Source organism: Populus alba, chromosome 3 (genome assembly GCF_005239225.2).
Source record: "Populus alba chromosome 3, ASM523922v2, whole genome shotgun sequence".
NCBI classification, from domain to species: domain Eukaryota; kingdom Viridiplantae; phylum Streptophyta; class Magnoliopsida; order Malpighiales; family Salicaceae; genus Populus; species Populus alba.
The window spans coordinates 3,241,786-3,262,025 of record NC_133286.1 but is presented as its reverse complement, the minus strand read 5'-3'; the positions used below and the strand labels follow the sequence as shown (position 1 = coordinate 3,262,025).

Genomic DNA, 20,240 nt, shown 5'->3' with positions numbered 1-20,240 from the left:
AAATTAGGTATACATTATCACATGAGGAATAAATGTTGAAAAACTCATTACTTAAAAATTTAGGAGGGGGGAGGGAAGGAGAGACATTAGCGAGGAAGGGAAGGAGAGAGAGACAAAGTTGTCTAACCATCCCCGTCCAGCTATGGAAAAGAGAAAATTGGCTTTCAAATAATAGATTTCCACTTATAGAATTGATTCGAGATTGCTTGAACCTTTAAGATGAAAAAAACAAGAGATTGGTTACTAATTGAAAAAGGAAAATTGAAAGTCAAGTAGATATTTTGTTGTAAGAAAAAATGAATAGAAAAAAGATTTGAGCCTTAAAATAAATTTATATAGGATGTTTGAATTTAATTGAGAAGTTTTTTTTCAAAAATAGAAAAATTAAAGGTGACTTTCTTATTGTTAAAAAGTTATCAAGGAAAAGATGTATCACTCAAAAAGCGATGTATCATTTTTTTTTTAAATTTAACCATGTTGGTCCTTCCTCACCCAATGCAAGAGTATGTGCAACTTGTTAGTGGAAGGCTTGGCAAAGTGGCCTAGCTAATTTTTTAAAAAAATTCTATTATTATTCTCTTTAATCTTTGTAAGCTTTTTTTCTTTGATTAAAATTTAAAATAAACTAAATGTTGGTGATAAAAAAAAAAATTTCTTGTCGTTAGACTAGCTTAAAAGAAAGAATTGTGAAAAAAAAAAAAAAAAAACCTTATTGTTTAGGCTAGTCTAAATGTAGAGACAAGACAGACCCTCTGTTTAGGCCTAGATCAAACAAAACCAATAAAAAAAACTAAGAGAAGAAGAATAAAGGAAGATCACAAGCACATCAAAGAAGAAAATAAAAATAATGGCATAAAAATCAAGGTAAGTATAAAGAAAAAAGAAGAAAAATAAAGAAATAATAGGATATCAGACACACATTAAAGCTTCAATCAGCACACACATGATATTATTAAAAAGATTTTGCGAAGACAAATCCAATGACACCAAAAAAGGTCCTCATTGATGGGGGGACAAAACCAAAAACACCATCACAAGTTGCTGTAGCTTGTCCACATGCTCTCATATGTCATAAACGCACCATAAACCTTTTTTTATATATCTTTTCTCCATTTTAGTCCTAATCTTTATAATGTTCTCCAGTTCAGTCTTTAAAATTGAACTAATGGGAGGAAAGGGAAAAGAAAAGAGGGAAAACATATTCATTACCCATAAATAGTATTCATCTTTTAGAAACAATATTTATCTCTCATAAATATTATTTATCTTCCGCAACTTTATCATGCTTTCCAACCTTGGAAAATGCTCTCTAGTCAGGGATTACTATCCAACCTATGAGAATGCTTTCCAACCCAAACACACATCCCAATATGATCAAATCCTCTTATGCAAATTCCCAACAAGCCCAGTAATTAGCACACATCACAATGTAGAGTTATTATTTTTAAAAAAGTCAGTACAATGTTACCATCTTATGTGTCTACAAAGAAATTATTAATACAACATCTTATTGATGACTATCTTTTGCCAAATAATCTCCTCATAAGGTGCAAACCTTTTATGACATTCACTCATGAGTGAAAATATTTCTCACGTATAGCACATCGATGCACAATAACCAACATCATTTTTTTTTCATTGTTCAAGAGGTACTTGTGAGAAAAAAGTGATTATTCTTTATTATTACTATATTGTCCATGCATAAGCTAATGTGAATAAGGTCTATAAATATCTTGAGTCACCAGGTAAGCAAATTCATTCAAGAAGCCATTTAATAAAAACATCATAAAATAACCACACACAACATTCACTTTTTTAATATTTTTCTTTTGTCTTACAAGTTACTAACTTAAGCATTGAGTTATCACCTATCTTGATATGGGACATATTTTGCAAGGGATACCAAGCCTAAAGATAAAGCTTGCATTCAAATCCCAAGCACTTCCACCCAAGACATAGCCACGGAAAGGCCTAATCCAATCTAAAATTATTATGACTTTATTAATGGTGTTATTTATGGGAAACTAAATAAAAGTTAGTTCAATCTTGTTTCACTCCTTACTCGACATTTATTTTCATAGCTAACGAATTAAAAACTCTAAGATATGAGAGATTAACCAACCTTTCCACAGCAAGTACTCCAGGTTCTCTAAATCTCCAACAATTCTCTTATTAAGTGAAAGATTTCAATATTGTTGTTCTAGTTATACAACAACAACTTTGCACTATTCCATTTTCCTTAATGAGAAACACCATCACTAGCTTCATTATATGCACTACTAAATGTACATAGACAAGTTCCATTCTAGAATGACATGTAAGAAAATAGATACGAGAACACTTATACTCTAACTCTAAGAAAGAGCCACTCTCATTATGAAGAACGTTCCCATACTACATGCTTCATTAGAAGCTACCACCATTTATCTCCCTCCAAGTCTCACTCATGTACTATATATATATAAAACCATGATATAAGATGAGATTAGTAACTCTAGAAGTTCTTAAGAATGAATAACAAGCCCGTCAGGTGGGAGACTCTTAACTTTATCATCGAGTGTTGCGCTCTCGTCTCTATAAAGATTATGTCTTTATAAAAGAAAACTTGGACAATTATGATGGAATTACAAATTCAATAGAGAAAATAAAAAATATACAAACATCCTAGAGCTTGTAACACAAGACAACAATTCATTATGTAAATTCCTCTCAACAATATTTCATGGATCTATTCGAGTATGATATCATATCTTTGAGCATGGCTTCATCCTTGATTTTTTACTATATTTATGCTAAACTCAACTTCTACTTTAGCATAAGGATATCATTTAAAAATAGCACGACAAAGTTCTTTGTCATTACACGATGAGAAGTTGAGAGCATTAAAACATATCTTTAAAGGTTTAACAAGAAAATGCTTAATATAAAAAGTATACTTGAACTTATTACCACTAAAGCCCTGATTAATGGAGTTTAAAACTATTATTTATGAGAATGACTATACATTATTCCTAATTAAACTCTCATAAGTGTGAATAAGATGAGGGAAAATCATATTCAAGTAGAAGAAGCGTGTGTAACAAGATAAGAACACCCTTATATCAGTCACAAAGAGCAAAACCTCATAAGCATAATTGATCTCCTATAAGAAGAACACCTGAGGGATCATTTATAACCATCAAATGTTTTCTAAGCTCCTAACCACACCTTTGACCACTACATGTACAAAGGTATTGGTTTCCATTAAGAAAAAAGAATTTATGTGATATCATTTTTTTTCTATGAAAGATGAAACGAACATAAAAAACCCTAATAAATTTTATTTCTTTCATCGTGACCATAAACATGATACCAAGAACTATAATGCCTTAAAAAAGATAGAAATATTGATTTCTAGATGTTACCTTAGAGAATTTATAATGAAGGAAATGTAACCTGAATATAACGAGAAAAAAATAAATGTATCCCATAATTTGTTGATTGAGATTAGATATATTACAAGGATTGTATCTTCACTTACATAAGAAAATATTTTAAACTTTTCAATCAACAAATTAATGTCATCTCTCCAAGTAGCCTTCATATGTTTGTCATCTCTCCAAGTAGCCTTCATATGTTTTTCTCAACGGTGTTGTTTATTAAAATATCTCCAATGAAAATATTTATCTTCAAGAAAAATCTCAAAGTCTCTAAGCAAAAATCTTTGTGCCTCCACAAAAGATCAATATATCTCCAAATAAAATCTTCATATCTCTCCAAAAAATTATATATATATATATATATATATATATATATATATATATATATATATATATATATATCTTCATGCAACATCTTTATACACAATGCTTTATCATGGTCATAAAAACATTCTCCATTTATAAAGATGTGTTTTTTTACCATAAAAGCACAATGGACACTATTAACACTTTATAACTTGATAAAAATAAATTCATATGTCTTTTAGATTTTACACAAATTCACATATAGGGGGGAAATGATGATGCATATAATAAAAATATAATCCTTATCATTTAGGTCAACCATGAGGCAAGACAACCACTTTATTTAGGATAAGCCTAAATGAAACTGATTGAAAAAATAAGAGAAAAAACAAGAAAATTGAGGTAAATAAAGAAAAAAGGAGAAGAAAAGAATGGAACATCGAAGACACACCAAAGCTCATATTAGCACATGTGTGGCATCACCATAAAGATCTTGTCAAGACAAATCCAACAATACCAAGAAAGGCCACAATCGGTGGCTAAATAATGTTATAAACATTGTCATAAACCAAGATACATTGTCCATAAGTTGGCACATGTAATACACACACCAAAAACTTTTTTCCATATTTTCTTCATTTTAGCCCTTACTATTCAGTCCTTAATTTTTATTCAATTCTCCAGTTCAGTCTCTAAAATTGAATTAATGGGAGGAAAGGAAAAAACATTAATCATTTCCTATAACATTATTTATTTCCCGCACTCACTATTCATTTCTCATAAACGTTATTCATCTTTTATAACTTTATTCTGCTCTCCAGCCCAAAAGACTACTCTCTAGTCCAAAAGAATGCTCTCTAGCTCAATGGGTTACTCTTTAGCCCAAAAACTCATATGAAACTAGGCCTTATCCCAGGGTGATTGAACCCCCATATGAAAATCACAAAGAAGTTCAATAACTAGCACACATCATAATGAAGAGTTACTTCTTCCAAGAAAACCAGTACAACATTACACTTTCATATGATTACACATGAATTGTTAGTATAACTCCCACCTTCCCTTATCTTTTGCATAAATGGATATCTTCTCTTAACCTATCTTAACCAACCTTTTATGCAAATCACCCAAAAACACAAATCTTTCCCACCAACAATACAACAACCAATAACTTTTTTTTCCTTTTCATAAGGTGTTGCGAGTAAAAGTAATTATTCTCTATTATTACTATACTCTTTATGAGATAAAATAATGTGAAAAATATCTATAAATAACTTGGGTTACAACGTAAATAAATTCATTCAATAAGCCATTCAACGATTCAACAATAACACCATTGAACAACTATTTATAACATTCTCACGTTCAAAGTTTCAATACTTTAATCCAAGACATCATCATAGAAAGGCCTAATTCAATTCAAAGTTTTTACAACTTTATCAAATATGATATATTTTAAATTTTTAATTAGAACACATCATTAAAAGTATTGAATGTTGATTTAAAAGAAAACATCCTAAAAAGTATATTAAGATGTTTATTTAATAACAATTAATTATTCTTAAATTATTAGTTTCTCTTAATTTCACACATCATTAATGATATATAAATAATTATATAAAATATTTCAAATTTATTATAATAAATTACTAACAATGAGTCCTTTCTTGAATTTTTTTTTTCATTCCATCCATTAATTAGTTTAAGATCTTAGTTTACTTTTTTTCCATCGGTTTTCTTATACTTACACTTTTATCTCTAATTATGAAAACACTCCTTAAATTGTATTTAGACTTCAATATCATCAAACCTATAATTTGGTACTCAGTTTCACACCAATCTATTAATTGAAAAGTTATTTGAATTAAAGGTATGAATAAATTAATCTATTAATTGAAAAGTTATTTGAATTAAAGGTATGAATAAATTAAGTTTTATATAGTTAAAAAAAAATAAAGGATGCCAAAAAAAAAAATACTTCTCTAATAGTTTATTGGGTACAATTATCTTTGCCTCCACAAGACCATCATTTTTACTGTTCTTTAGAATCCAATTCATAGTCACTAAAATTATTCACGTATATTTTTGGGATAATAATTAAGAAAGAGAAAATTATTTTTTTACTTATACATTGCATATTAAACTATATAAAGTATTATTATTTATTTTTCAGCATGAATTTGTATAGTTGGACGTATGAAATTATGTGAAATTATATAAGATAAATTTATATATTTTTTAATTAATTAAAATTTTTAATATTGATTTAGTAGAATGATTGAATATAATATGCTTTTTCCTTCATATAAACAATAGTAAATAAACAGATAAAATGAAAATGAAAAAAATTGAATAAAATATTAAGCATATTAAAAAACTAAATAACTAGTCATCCTTGTAGACAACATCCATTTACAAACTCCTTCTTTATCATTTAGCTGAAACCAGATATAGTGCTTACCCCATATTGCGAAATGCTTTTTAAAATATATTTTTATTTAATTAGATAAAAAAATAAAATGGATTTCATAAAGAAAATAAAATAATATAAATTCTGTATTTTTATTGTCAAGATTCTCTTTTCTCATTCATGTATTTTTTTTATTATATAAAAGATGTTTTTTTTTTGTTATCATCATAGTTTATTGAATAAAAATCAGAAAAAAAAAAAATATTTCTAATGATTTGGATTAAAGAGGAAAAATCTATCTTTTTTAATCAAGATTTCATTTTCTTATTCATGTATTTGTTTTTTTTTCAAAGAAAATATCCTTTTTATTAGAAGTTTTTTTTTAAAATGAAAACTTATTATGATCTTACAAGCCATTTTTTTAATAAAAAAAAATAAAAATTATGAATTAATGATTTTTATGTGCATGTATAAAAAAAATATAAAACTAATAAATGATGAATTTAAAATTGTTTAAAAAGTCAGACATCACATCACCATTTGTTATGAATAAGGGAAAACATGTCTATTAACTTGAACATCTATCATCAGATGTCCTTATTTTGGGTGATAGTTTTTATGAACGAAAAAAAAAAAAAAAAAACTAAACGAGGAGGGGTTATTTTAGTTCCCTTTTCATAAAATTTTATTACTATAATAATGATTTTTTTTTCTTTGCTTTTTTTAAATCTAAGGTTTTTTTTTTCAGTTTTTATTGTATCCTTCAATGTAAGGTTTATAGAGAATTATACTTTATAATTTTTCTCAATTCATTTTTTACAATGTTATTTTAGTCTCATAACTTGGATCACGAGTTTGATGGCTTAACTCAATGATTTCCTTTTTTTTATTATTATTATTTTTATCTCAAATTCATCTTTCAACATTAGATTGATTAGGAATTAGGCTTCATGATATATTTTGGTTTGCTTTCTATGAGATTACTCTCGTCTCATGACTCAGGTCACAAGTTTGACAAGTTAACCGAGGTTGACTCGAGTTGTTTTTTTATAATCGAATATTTTTTTCAATTTTATCTTTCATCACTAGGTTGATTGAGAATTTGGTTTCATAATTTATTTCAATTTATTTTTTATAAAGTTATTCTATCTCATGCCCCATGTCGTGGATTTTGCAAGTTAACCTAGACTGACTCGGGTCATTTTTTTTATTTTATTTTTTTTTCAATTTCATAATTCAATATTGGATTTATTATACATTTAGCTTCATATTTTATTTTGATTTGTTTTTTATGTGGTTATTATAGTCTCATGACCAAAAATTGAATTAGTAGATTAACCTGGGTTGATTTGAATCGATCCAACATGTTTTTATCTCAATATCTATATATAAAAAAAATTTATCATGATTATTTATTTTGAGTTAAACTATATTTTTTCCGGTCATCTGAATTGTCTTTGGACTTTCGACCAGGTCAATCCCCACGATGAAAAAAAAATTCTACTAGAAAAAACATTAGTAGCACCTAAATTTTTTTCTTACATTAAAAAAAATAAATTGATTCAATTTGCATCATAGCACTAGCTAAAGATCTAATAGATTATCATAACCCAATTTTAAAATCCCCTAAAATTATCATTTTCTTTTATAAAAAAAAAATAAAATACAGGAATACAAGCAACTTAGTTGGAAAGAACAATTTAAAGAGGGATTTATATGTATAAATAAGAGATGGAGGTACCGAATTGGATCTTCAACAATGCAAATTTAAGGTTGATTTAAGTGAAAATTTGATGAATTTGCATAAAAATTAAATCTGATTATGTATTTAGATTTTTAATAGGATAATTTGATTTAATTATGAGCCTAATTAAAATTTTAATTAAGTTTATAAATTAATTTGGGATGAAATTAAAAGAATTAATTCATTAAAAGGACTTAATTAGATTTTTAATGGATCAAATTAATTTTATTAAAGACTTAATTGGTGAAAATTAAGTTTGAAAGCCTAATTTAGGCTTAATAAAGAAAATTTGAATTCTTACAAGCTTCATTGGATGGAATCAAGGGTAATATTGCAAGAAAATCAAAGTTTAGGAGTCAATTAAGGGCTAAACTGAATAAATCAAGACTAATGACCTTTCTGTAAAAGGTATGCAATATTAGAGGTTGTACTAAACTTTTTCTAGGGACTAAATCGAAGAAAATCAAAGTTTAAAGCTTAATTAGGGACTAAATTGAACAAATTAGAAACCAATGGCTACTATGAAAAAGAAGAAAGACTTGAGGGGACCTAATTGATTTTTGACAAGAGCCTAATTGCATAAAATTAATCAATTTTTTTTCTCAATTAAGGATGTGTGAGCTTAATTTTAAACAATAGGAACCAATTTGAAAGTGATCAAAATCCCAATTAGAAAACTCTAATTTTTAGGATTTAAACAGATGACATGTCACTTTTTAAAAAGTAAAAAAAAAAAAAAAGTGACATGTCATCTATCTCTCTTTGTTGTTTTCTTTAGCCGAAAAGACTGATCGAGTTGCCACATTCAAGCGAATGAACATGGCATTTCTAAATATCTCAGGGTCTCTAACCACAACTATTCGACATAGAAGCTTTCCCTCTTCAAGGTTGTGTCACCCTTGTTTGATATTTGTACCTCTGTATGTCACGTGGAAGTCCTTAACTTCTTATTTCAAGACAACCTTGTCTGATTCAATAAAATTTAGCAATGTTACACCCAACTTTAGATTAATAGTAAGAAAGCTACAAGGCACCAAATCAAGCATAGTTTGATCCTAGTTGAAAAACAACAGCCCCTTTGCAAGATCTATGGCTAGTTTGGCTTCAATGATCTCCTATTTGCCACAATAAATATATGAAAGATACATCTCCAGTCAGCCATTTTCAACCAAGGTTTCAGTTATGAAATTTCCAACTTTTTCTAAAAGTCCCAAGAGTTTGTTAGACATCTAAAGAAAGGGAAAACATGAGAAAAAGAGAGAAGAATGGTCTTCTAACATATCAAAGGCAAAAAAAAAAAAAAATCTCATATGACCTAGTTATGAAAAACTACCTTCAAACTCACAAATGGTTTCTCAACCACCAACCATTTTGAGACTATAAAAAGGAAAAAAATATCACATAGATAAGGGGGGATCCTGAAGAGAGAAATTAAAAAAAAAAAAAAGAATAAAATACATAGAAATCAATAGAATACTTAAAATGGAATTGAAGCAAAAATGATTAAAAAAAAAAAAATGTGTTTTAAAAATGAAGTAGGGGAATCTAGATCAATCTAAGATTTAAAAAAAAAAAAAAGATGAAGATGAAGAAGAAGAAGTTGAAAATCAAGAGGAAAGAAGCAAATAATCCAGAGAAGGAATCAACATTCTCTTTAAAATGTAAACCTTCAAACTTTGATAAGGGGTGAAATTCAATGAGCACATCCTCTCCTTTTTTATTTTATCTTTTAAATTGTTGCTCATAATATTTGTTAAAGCATCCTTTGAAGCTATTTTTAGTTTTAAAGCTATGATTCTTATTTTGAGATGTTTAAGCATGCCTTGAATAAAGCATGTATATGCTCAATTTGTCTAATTACCTTTTTCCAATGTGTTAGAATATGATAATGGAATGGCATAGAATATTTTTTTGCATGCTTTGATGTTTGGTTAATCAATTTTTAAAGTCATTGTAAGATGTGTCAAGTATTGAAGTTGTTCTATTTTAGATTGTTTTAGCGTAGCTTGTTGAGTTTATTGAAGTTGTGAGCATGATATTTGAACTCAAGGACAAAAAGTTTAATTAATGGAATAATTTTTATGTATATGGAGATGTTATTTTTTGTTTATTGTTATCATTGACTTTGCTTTCTGTTTTTGATTTTGATTTTTTTTTCTTGTTCTTTTGATTATTCAAACAAGTTATGTTAAGCATGTTTAAGTTTTGGTTGTTATATTTAGGTTGCTTTTTTTTCTAGGTTTGGCCTTTGTTGCTAGGTTTCTAGGTTTGCTGAATGTTTGGGTTCGAATGTTCTTGTGTTGAACATTGCCTTAGGTCATTAATTTTTATTTAATTTTGATCATATTTTTTTTTACTCTTAAGCATGCGTACAATCTTGTTTATCGCTAATCTAGGATTTTAATGACCTAAACATACTAAAATCATGGCATTTAATCTTCATTTCTTTCCCTTTATCTTTGTATACAATCAATTAATCGTGATGATTTGAGTGTGTATAGGTATGATTCCAACCCCAATGTTTTTATTAAACATTGGTTTTACATATGTTCTTGCCTTCAATTTTATATGACCTACTCTTGTTTTGAATTTTATTTTCTAGGTTTCTTCACGAGTTATTGGTGTTTTTGAGTGAGTTCAAATGTTTTTCCCTCTTTGATCTTCGCGTTCCATTTTTTTTGACAAAAATATTGCATTTTACAAAAACATACTATGTTCGGAAAAATATATATAAAAAAAATTCAATTAATGAGTATCACAACAAGTTTGTGATTATTTATTAGAATTTGACAAAAATTGCAAATCAACAAATAGAAACATAATCTTAGAAAAAACAATTAATCAATAATACAAGCTTATCATAGATAATAATGTGTCTTTTTCATGTATCACTAGTTTCTTTATCAAAAATTTTATAAATTATTAAATTTTCTAATGTCATAATATAGATAAAAAAAAATTTAAACTTTTTAATTATTTTTTTATAGTTATTTTTCATATATTCAAAACCTTCGTGATTGAAGTGTCACATCCATCATTCAATATTGTGCACCCTACACTCATAGGGTAGTTTCGAAGGTGAAATGTTGATGTCATAGGGAATTTTTCCCTTGACAAGGGCAGCCTATAATTGAATTATGTGAGGCTACGAGAATGTGTGGCATCTAATGTATGGTATGAATTATGAATTACCCTAGGGCAAGGGTGTCTGATGCCTAAAGGGCTACATATACGAGCTAACCTTTTTCCAAGCATGCTCCCTTCCCCTCACCATGGGGTGGAGTGAAAACAAAGCGAGCCCCATCTAGGGCACACATGTACTCCAGTTGCATTTATATCGAATTATGAATAATAAATATGCTTAGGAAGAGCCCTCTAACTTCCAATCAGAAGAATCAAAAATATGATAAATCCAAGTTTAAAAAGCTAAGCAAGATTTTGTACCCAAAAAAACATGTGTAGGAGTTGAAAACTTTTTTTTCATTATTTGGGATTTATTTTTATATATATATATATATATAAAAGAAATCATCCTTTCATTTTAATAATAAGGCTCAAAAGTAAATTATTGAATTTTTTTTCCCTTATTTTTTAAGCTTCTAGTACAATCTAAAAGTTGGTAGTGAGAGAGGTTTGTTTCCTTTACCTATTTTAAATATAGCATGGATTATAATTTATATGTATTATTAGATTAGTGTGGCTGAGATGAGTTTTTAAAAAATCAAGTAAAAGTTAATCTGGTCAAATTCAAATAACTTGATAGGTTTATCTATAAATCACTTAACTATATTAAAATTTAATTTAATTAATCTATTTTAAATAATCTAAATTAACTCGTCTAATCCGTCATAGAAAGCTAAAAAAAGGCATTAACTTTGATCGGCAAAGATGCACGTAGGATAAATGCACTAAGAATCGTGATGGAATTACAATTTTCATACACAAGCAAAGGTTGAACTTGCAAGCTATTAAAGTATTAATATAAAAACAAAAAGAAACATTAAGAAATATATAAAAGGAAAATAGCAGGCTTATAGTTATAAATGTGGCCTCCCTCCTCGATGAATGCCCCGAGACCAAACCCATTTTCTTATTGCAAACGTGGATGATCGCAAGTGCGTGACATAAGCATGAAGTGTGATGATGGTGAGATGAATATTTGTGTTTTTTTATTTATTTATTTAATTCTTCCACAAAAAGTCCACTTCTAAAAAAAAATGAATGTGGCTGCCTCTCTCTCTTTAGCTCCATCCAACATTGGGCAAACACGTGCCATCTCTTTAAAGAAAAAATGCGCGGTGCAAACTTTTTCTATATATATAAATCTTGGTATGAATTTTCGTATAAATCTCTAAATACTAAGGTATAGATTTTACAAATTTTTATAAAATCAATGAGTGATATTAAAAATATAGAAAATATGATAAGAAAAAACTCCAATAATTTACATGTGCATCACAATAATCTTAAATTAAAACTCACTTGTAAATTTAATTAATTAAATTATCAAAGAACCGATTCAACTCAAAATTTTAAGTTGTTAATAAATTAAAATTTTAAAATATAATTTATATTATTTGTTAATACAATTTCTTAAGTGATCAAAACTCTTTTACTTAAAATTTATAGAGGTTCACATTATTTTATGTTGATTTTTATTAAATAAATAGAGATATGGTAAAATTCGAACTCGTGACCACTTGTTCATTAAAGTTTTGATGTCATGTTAAAGAACCAATTCAACACAAAAATTTAAATTGTTAGATAATATCCTAAGATATATGATTTATATTATTTTTTTAACATCAATGATCTATATATATTCTTAATTTGTTACTATATTTTCTCAATATTTAGTATTATTCTAGATTACCATGTATATTTGTATAAATATTTTATATAAAAAGCTCATTTATTTAACATTATTTCGATGGGAAGTATACCTTCGATTATATATATATATATATAAAAGCTCAACCCTAGCTCCACCGAGTGTGATCCAAGTTGTGATTGGTGACTGAAAACGCCTTCCTTTTCACGTCACAGGCACTCACCTTCTCTCTCATATAATTCTCTCTTGCTCTATAAATTATATCATCATCTTAGCTCCCAAACATCATCATTGACAGCATAAATAACTAGCTAGAACTATAACCAGCTAGAGCTACGCAGTTCTTTAGTGAACTGAAGATCATGGCTGCCAATCTTCCTCCTGGTTTTCGATTTTGTCCAAGTGATGAGGAGCTTGTAGTGCATTTTCTTCATCGTAAAGCATCTCTTTTACCCTGCCATCCAGATGTCATCCCGGATCTTGATCTTTATCCTTATGATCCATGGGAGCTTGATGGTACGTTCCACATTAGCTGCTCTCGTTTATTCCTCTTCTTTTGCATCTTCCAACAATCAAATTATATAATCTCTAGATGTCTATATATCATCATGAATCATGACATATTATTGACTATGAATCGATGTCATTCAAGTTCTTCTGTAACTGGTTTTCAGCTCAAAAAATATTAATCTGATGTTTTTTTATATGTTTTTCAAAGGGTTCTAACATCTCCGCATCAAAACTATCTAAAATCCGTATTGTAGATTGTCTTAACATGTTCTTAAACGCGATACAACTGTAAGAACTGTACAATTTCATGTTCTAAGCTTGTGTTAATTGTACAAAGGCAAGGCATTGTCGGAGGGTAAACAATGCTACTTCTATAGCCGAAGAACACAAAACAGGATTACTAATAATGGGTGCTGGAAGCCGATGGTTGGCCACGTTGAAGAACCTATACTTGCTAGTGGGAACAACAAACTAGTTGGGATCAAGAAATATTTTATATTTTATGCAGCAGAAGGCATCAAAACTAATTGGATAATGGAAGAGTATCTTCTCTCGGAACATTGCACCTCTAATGACTCTTCTCCCTCTACAAGATCATCCAAAACCAGAGCCCGTTCAAAGCAAGTACGTGAATATATATATATAGTTTTCCATTTATTTATTTATTTATTTATTTTCTATAATATTATATATGATAACTTTTGGGATGTTTTGTTTTGGATTCTACTATGCTCAGGATTATAGTAAATGGGTTATATGTCGGGTCTATGAGCGGAGTTGTGAGGAGGAGGACGGAGGAAAGGAACTCTCATGTCTAGACGAAGTTTTCTTATCATTGGAGGATCTTGATGAAATAAGCTTGCCAAATTAATTATTTAAATTAGATTCAACAAGTCCTCAACTTATTTGTGGAGGCTAGATCCAGATGTAAAATGTTGTCATATAATTATTAAAATGGTTTCGTAAATTCATTACTAACACTATACTGTTGTGTATATATATTAAGCTCCGATTAAAAATTGTAAACTAATATTCATATATATAGTGGCATTGCAATGCAATTTTTTCAACCTTGAAAACTTAAAATGGGCTTTGACATGATTTATATATAAAAAAATACATATTATTTTGAGTGTTCAAAATTAATGAGTATTTATGATAGAAGTATATTTAATAAAAATAGATTTAAAAATAATTATCTAATAGTGACCCAGTGATAAGAGCTTTGGGATTAAGGAGTTTGCTCCCCTAATAATTTCAGGTTCGAGTCATGTGGTTGTTAATATGATGACCACTTGAGATTTACATAATCGTTAACTTTAGAACCCGTAGGATTAGTCAAGGTACGCATAAGCTGACTCGGACACCAACATTAATAAAAAAAACTATTTAAAAAATTCATTTGAAAAAAGAAGATATTATAAGCTAGAATTTATAAATAAGAATTGCAAGACTTAACCTTAGATTAAAGCAATATTTTGACATAATTTCTTAACAAGTGATTGATTGAAAAAGTTGTATATTAATAACTTTTTTTCATAAAAATAAAATTAAAAATAATTATAAAAATCATACCAAACAGGACACTAACCTAATTGATAAAAGGGTTTGTTTACTATATCATCATTTAAGATTATAATCTTAGAAAAGATTAAAACAATATCTTTGTAATAATTATATTAATTTGTATATGGATAACATGCTTAAGATCTAACTAAGAATAAATCTAATATCAATGTATGAAAAAAAAAAAGATTCAAATGTATTTTTTTAATAAAAAAAAACTTTTCAATTTAAGCAAAAACAAAATCCCTAGACAAAAAAAAATCTATGTTTTTTTCTCTCTATATATATATATATATATATATATCTTCTTCTTCTTCTTTTTCATTGGATAAATCCTCGCTTTTTGGGATACGGTGGCGAAAAGACATTACTGGAGAAAGAGCAGTGGAGCCCATTGCGCACCGCGCTGCTGGTTGTGGGGGTGGGCGGGCGGGCTTTTCCTTCTATGTTTTTTTTATTATTATTATTATTATTATTATTTTGTAAAGAGTTATATTAGTCTATGACTAATTAGGATAATTATATTGATGTTCAATGAGATTAATGTTTTTTATATGTTTATTAATCTATGACTAATTAGGATAATTTATTATTATTATTAATATGTCACGGAAGAGATAACGAAATGTGATACGAAGCATTACTTTATTAATTTAGGGTAAGTTGTTTTATTTTATTTTTTACAATTTACCCTATAACAAGCATTCTTTTTTAAAAAATTTTATTTTAATTTTTTTTTACAATTATTTAAGTTGTTTTTAAACCAATCAAGTCAATTAAATCACAATAATACAATTCCAACATGATTTTATTTTAAACTCAGCCTAAATAAAAAAATCAGATCAAAAATTTCAAGATTACCTTGTTGGGCTAGATTTAAATATTAATATCAAATACCTCTCTACAACCTAAATATTTTTTATTACCTTCAAAAAATAGTTGATTTGAAGTTATTGTGAAACCTGCAATAATTATTAATAAATATTGAAAATAAAAAAGAACACATGATTTAAGTAGTTGAGCAAATATCTCTTTATCGTATCTAATATCACTTTACCGTACCGCAAGTATGAAGACGTTGGCTCCACTCCAGCATTTCCTAATAAGCCACAAACTATAACAGGAGAGTATCACGTGCTGTAAACCAGTCATCTCTGAGCCCTTGCATGAAGAAAATGGCTTCCATTTCCACTTCTATCCAGAAATGGACAGATATCCTCACCTACCTCATGATCTCACCATGTAAGGTCAAACCCAACTCGAAATCATTATAGTAAACGAAGAAGATTGCAGGTTACAGGGACAATCCTTTTCCTGATACTCATACAGGAAAAAAAAAAAAAAAAAAACATGTAAGGTCTAACCCAACTCGAAATCATTATAGTAAACGAGGAAGATTGCAAGTTACAGGGACAATCCTTTTCCTGATACTCAAAAAAAAAAAAAAAAAAAAGACATTGAAATACTGCACAAGGGCAACGTGCAGGGCTGAAGGCTTAACAGAGTGTTGCACAAGCATGGAGTATTATGCATCTCTAGGTCTCTTGTATGATGCCTCCCTCCTCTCGTCTTTGTTAGATCTTCACGATCGTTTCACTGAGAAAAGGTGAGAGATGAAAAGGAAACTTGGTGAGCAGGCTGAAAAACGCATTTGAGACGAAGATAGGAGACCTTGTATTATATGATTTGAAGGGTTTTTTTTTTTTTTTTTATGGCACTCACAAAAATAATTAGCAACCTAACAGCAGAAAAAAATTAAAGAATAAATAATTATGCTATTCCTAGTAACGCCACTTAAAAAAAAAAAAAACAAAACAAAACAAAAAGGGCAAATGATTCTTATGGTACAGGTGAAAACGCAGACATAACATTGATTCGTGTTTGTCAGAAAAGGGAAAATATAGCAAGCTTGTTATTCCTGGTTTCATAAATATTCTATCCTTCCATCTATCTATTCTCTCTCCACCAAGATGAAAATCATGAGCAAGCAAAATGCAGTCATCAAGGCACAATGTCCTGGCTCACTTTTTTGGGGGTGTAATGTCCTAGATAAACAACATGAAGTTGCAGCAAAGTCATGCATATTTTCCTGTGTTTTGGTTTCAGTTCTTTATATAATTTAGAATCAGTTGTTTCACATAACTGGGGATGAGCTGGGCTGAAAACAGAAGAATTAAGATTACCATCTTCTTACCACTTCACATGATTCTCCTTGAACTCCTGGTGCTTGATCTTGGCTGCCTCGGCGATTTTGTCGGTGTATGAAACTTTCTTCACTATGGTTAGTAATACCTGGCTGGAACGTGAACTTGGAATCTGTTCAGAGGACACTATCAATTTCAAACATGGATGCTCTGGAAAGTGATTTCCCGCATCATCGTCTCTCAACACAGGGTAAAAGCATACAAGCCTGCCACCCATTGCTAGCATTCTAGCAGCAAGGTCATGCAGGTCATGGACACACTCAGCTAAGCTGTATGGAGCAGTTGAAGGTACGTGGTCAGTTCTCTTGTCATCAGGAACAGTGTATGGGCACAATTCCCTTGAGCAATTTTCAGCCACCAGACTTGCATCCTCCAGCACGAAACCCCATAACGTGGGTCATGAACTATGGCATCAAAAATCTATCAACGAGAATTTAATTGAATCAATTCAACAATCAGAAAACAAGTATGTCGAAACAATAAGTTAGCTGGTACCAAAACCAGCATCCTATTATTTCCATGAAGCAAAATACTTTAGAAACCACCATGCATAGAACTAGAGCAATCATTCATGTTTTCATCTTGAAATAGAATAATAATAGGCAAAGTTCCCTGCAATTTTGAAAAAAGTTCAAAAGAGTAAAACTACTCACTCCCGAGGGAAAAAGAGCAGAAATGATAAGAAAATTTACAAATAAAGAACCTGAAGTCGTTTGTCTCAAAGTTGAAAAACACGTCAACAGCATTGAACATAAAAAGCATGTCGAGAGAACAATATCAGAACAGGGATTAATCATCCTAGCAAGCTCTTCCTTGCCCAAGAACTAGTTTTTACCTCTGAAGCCCCTCAACTATTATTTTCATCAAGTTTCACAAGGACTTGAGTCTCCACAGGCTTAGTCTGGCAGAAAAGGTTTGTGGCTGGAAGTGTGGCCACACACATGACTTGGTTTTCAATTTCTTCCTAGGTATCTAGCACTCATTGATACATGCCCCTCCATGTAGGGTGGTGCAAGATTTCCAAAGTTTACCCACAAGGGGTTCCTTTTAACAAATACAAGGCTTTGGCAGCTAGGCCATTCCCATCTACCCAATTGAACACATTGTTCTTTAATGATCTTCTCGGACGAGATTCATTCTCATTTTCTTTTCAGCACATCAGCTTCGGTTTAATTCTTAATTCAAATGAAACACTACGAGGCAAGTAAGATGTTTACGACTAGCATGGTTCCTGTTTCTAAAAGTTCCTTCTGTTTCGGATCAGTTATCCAGTCACTTCGTGCATAGCACTCCTTGCTGTTTTTAAACTAGGAGATAGATACTTCCAATGATTTTTAAAACTCTTTAAACAAACACAGAAACAAATATTCATGGAAAGACGACTAGATACTGTTTTCTAACATAAGATTATTCAAACAGAAGCAAATAGCACACTCACGTCAACTGTAAAAGCCCTCAACAACAAGGCTTCCTTCACATTTAAATCACTCTGCAAGGTGCTTCATTAGCCAACAATCAAAACAAACCCATGGTTTATAAGCATGATCTTAATGCAGAAAGGTATGCATGATTCACATAAACAAATTTAAGACAGCCATGGTGGTATAAGATGTTTAATAGACAGCTGTCTCTATTTTGAACAGTGGACATGTCTCTACACCAAAAGGGGGGAAAGAAAGAAAATTTCAAACCAAACCAGACAAACTTAATTGCTAAATGTGAACAGAGCACCATCATTACATGTGCAAATTACAAGCACCCACGTAACGAAATTAATTTTTAACTTTAGATAGCAAAATAATCAAGGAATGCAAAGATATTGTCTTGAAACATTATAGTATGTGGTTTGGCTTCAGCAAGAAGACATAATTTCAAAAACTTTGCAGAAATTCAAGCATGCCTCCTTATAACTCAAATAAAGACTCACGGGTGGAATGAATCTCAAAGAGGATTACCTCTTTTAATCCAGAATGCCGAGGAAGACTATTGTCTCCCCTTAAAAGAGCAATTGGCAAGGGAAGTAAGCCATACTGCAAAAATACATTAAGAAATAAGCATAGTTTATGCAAACATGGAGTTATTTCCTCAGATAACTTATTAACCGAACAAAATTACAAGGAAAAAAGATATTTTCACTCTAAGATGTATAATTTTATATACAAGAACAGTTTAGCATTGCATAAAGTGCTTTCAATCACCTGCCTGAAATTGCTCCAAACATTACAGTTAGGACCACGACCATCAGGTACTGCCCTAAATCAATGTCAGCTCCCTGAAAGATTTACAGCGGTTGATGTTACTAGAAGCAGCAAATAGATGTTTCAATTTCGTAAGGTAAGTAGCAGATGGAAAGTAAATTAACATGAAAGAAAAGGGCAATAAAACGCAAACCATGGTGATTGCCCCAAAGTGAGCTGCAGCAATGAGAATGCTGCCAGATCAAACAAAAGGATCATAGACGGCTTTCCCTGGGGTGACCTGTGCTTGGTTGGCCATCAAGAAAGCCATCTCTGCATCCAGAGTTGCTGGGCCAAGATACTTGAGGCTTTTTAACGGATAAGTTGGTAAGAGCTTCCTTTCAGCACCACCAACTTGTCGGCAAAAAAAGATTCTTCTTTGGACGACCGGCGGAAGCCCAATGTGAGCTCCATGGTCATCGGTTTCCATAAGCCAGAAGTTGCGATCTGGGTTTTTCAAATGTACTCTACCCTGGCAAATGACAATAAACCTAGAAGCATGACAAGTGACTAAAGGGTTCAATGCAATTCTCGTTCCCTATCTCTCATTCAAAAAAACAAACCATAATCGTTACGAACAGTACTAAATCTTTCTAATAATCAATGTTGGCAAGATTAGATTAGAAAAAAGTAAGCAAGAAAAGAAAGAAACCTTGAAAGGAGGTACGCAAGACCCTTGATACGGTCATTTTGTTCCTGGAAGCTGATTTCCTTTCCAAAGCTGTCAACAATGATTTTGAAATTAGTTTAACAAGTCAAGTAAGGTAAATTTCTATCGCCTGGATAACTCTTTATAGCTTCTTCCAGTTGCTCATAGCTACTTCCTTATCACCAAAGTTCATACATTCCTTTGACAAGTATGCTTCGATTGACAATCTTTCGAGCGATATCTTCAGAAGGAAGATTTATCAGGTAGAAAGGGGAGTCAGGGTGGTGATTTTCTAATATTTGTTTCCGCCTCTTAGCTTTCATGATTTTTTTAGTATATATTAACATATATAATTATAGATTAA

General features: G+C 30.1%; 1 protein-coding gene and 1 pseudogene across 1 annotated transcript; one reads left to right on the top strand and one right to left on the bottom strand.

The window, feature by feature from the left end:
• The first annotated feature begins 12,913 nt into the window (after positions 1 to 12,913).
• On the top strand, positions 12,914 to 14,198 carry LOC118029084 (NAC domain-containing protein 104). Its single transcript, XM_035032892.2, has 3 exons — positions 12,914 to 13,226; positions 13,558 to 13,844; positions 13,957 to 14,198. The coding sequence occupies exons 1-3, from the start codon at positions 13,073 to 13,075 to the stop codon at positions 14,089 to 14,091; spliced, it is 576 nt and encodes a 191-aa protein (XP_034888783.1). The 5' UTR covers positions 12,914 to 13,072; the 3' UTR covers positions 14,092 to 14,198.
• A 1,467-nt stretch (positions 14,199 to 15,665) lies between these two features.
• Positions 15,666 to 20,199, bottom strand: LOC118029298 (uncharacterized; annotated as a pseudogene).
• Positions 20,200 to 20,240: the final 41 nt, after the last annotated feature.

Bases quoted from the DNA above. Each gene is read 5' to 3' on its own strand.
- LOC118029084 (XM_035032892.2), top strand. From the start codon at position 13,073: ATGGCTGCCAATCTTCCTCCTGGTTTTCGATTTTGTCCAAGTGATGAG. The intron at 13,227-13,557 runs GTACGTTCCACA...AATTGTACAAAG, and splicing joins TGATCCATGGGAGCTTGATG to GCAAGGCATTGTCGGAGGGT. The intron at 13,845-13,956 runs GTACGTGAATAT...TACTATGCTCAG, and splicing joins CCAGAGCCCGTTCAAAGCAA to GATTATAGTAAATGGGTTAT.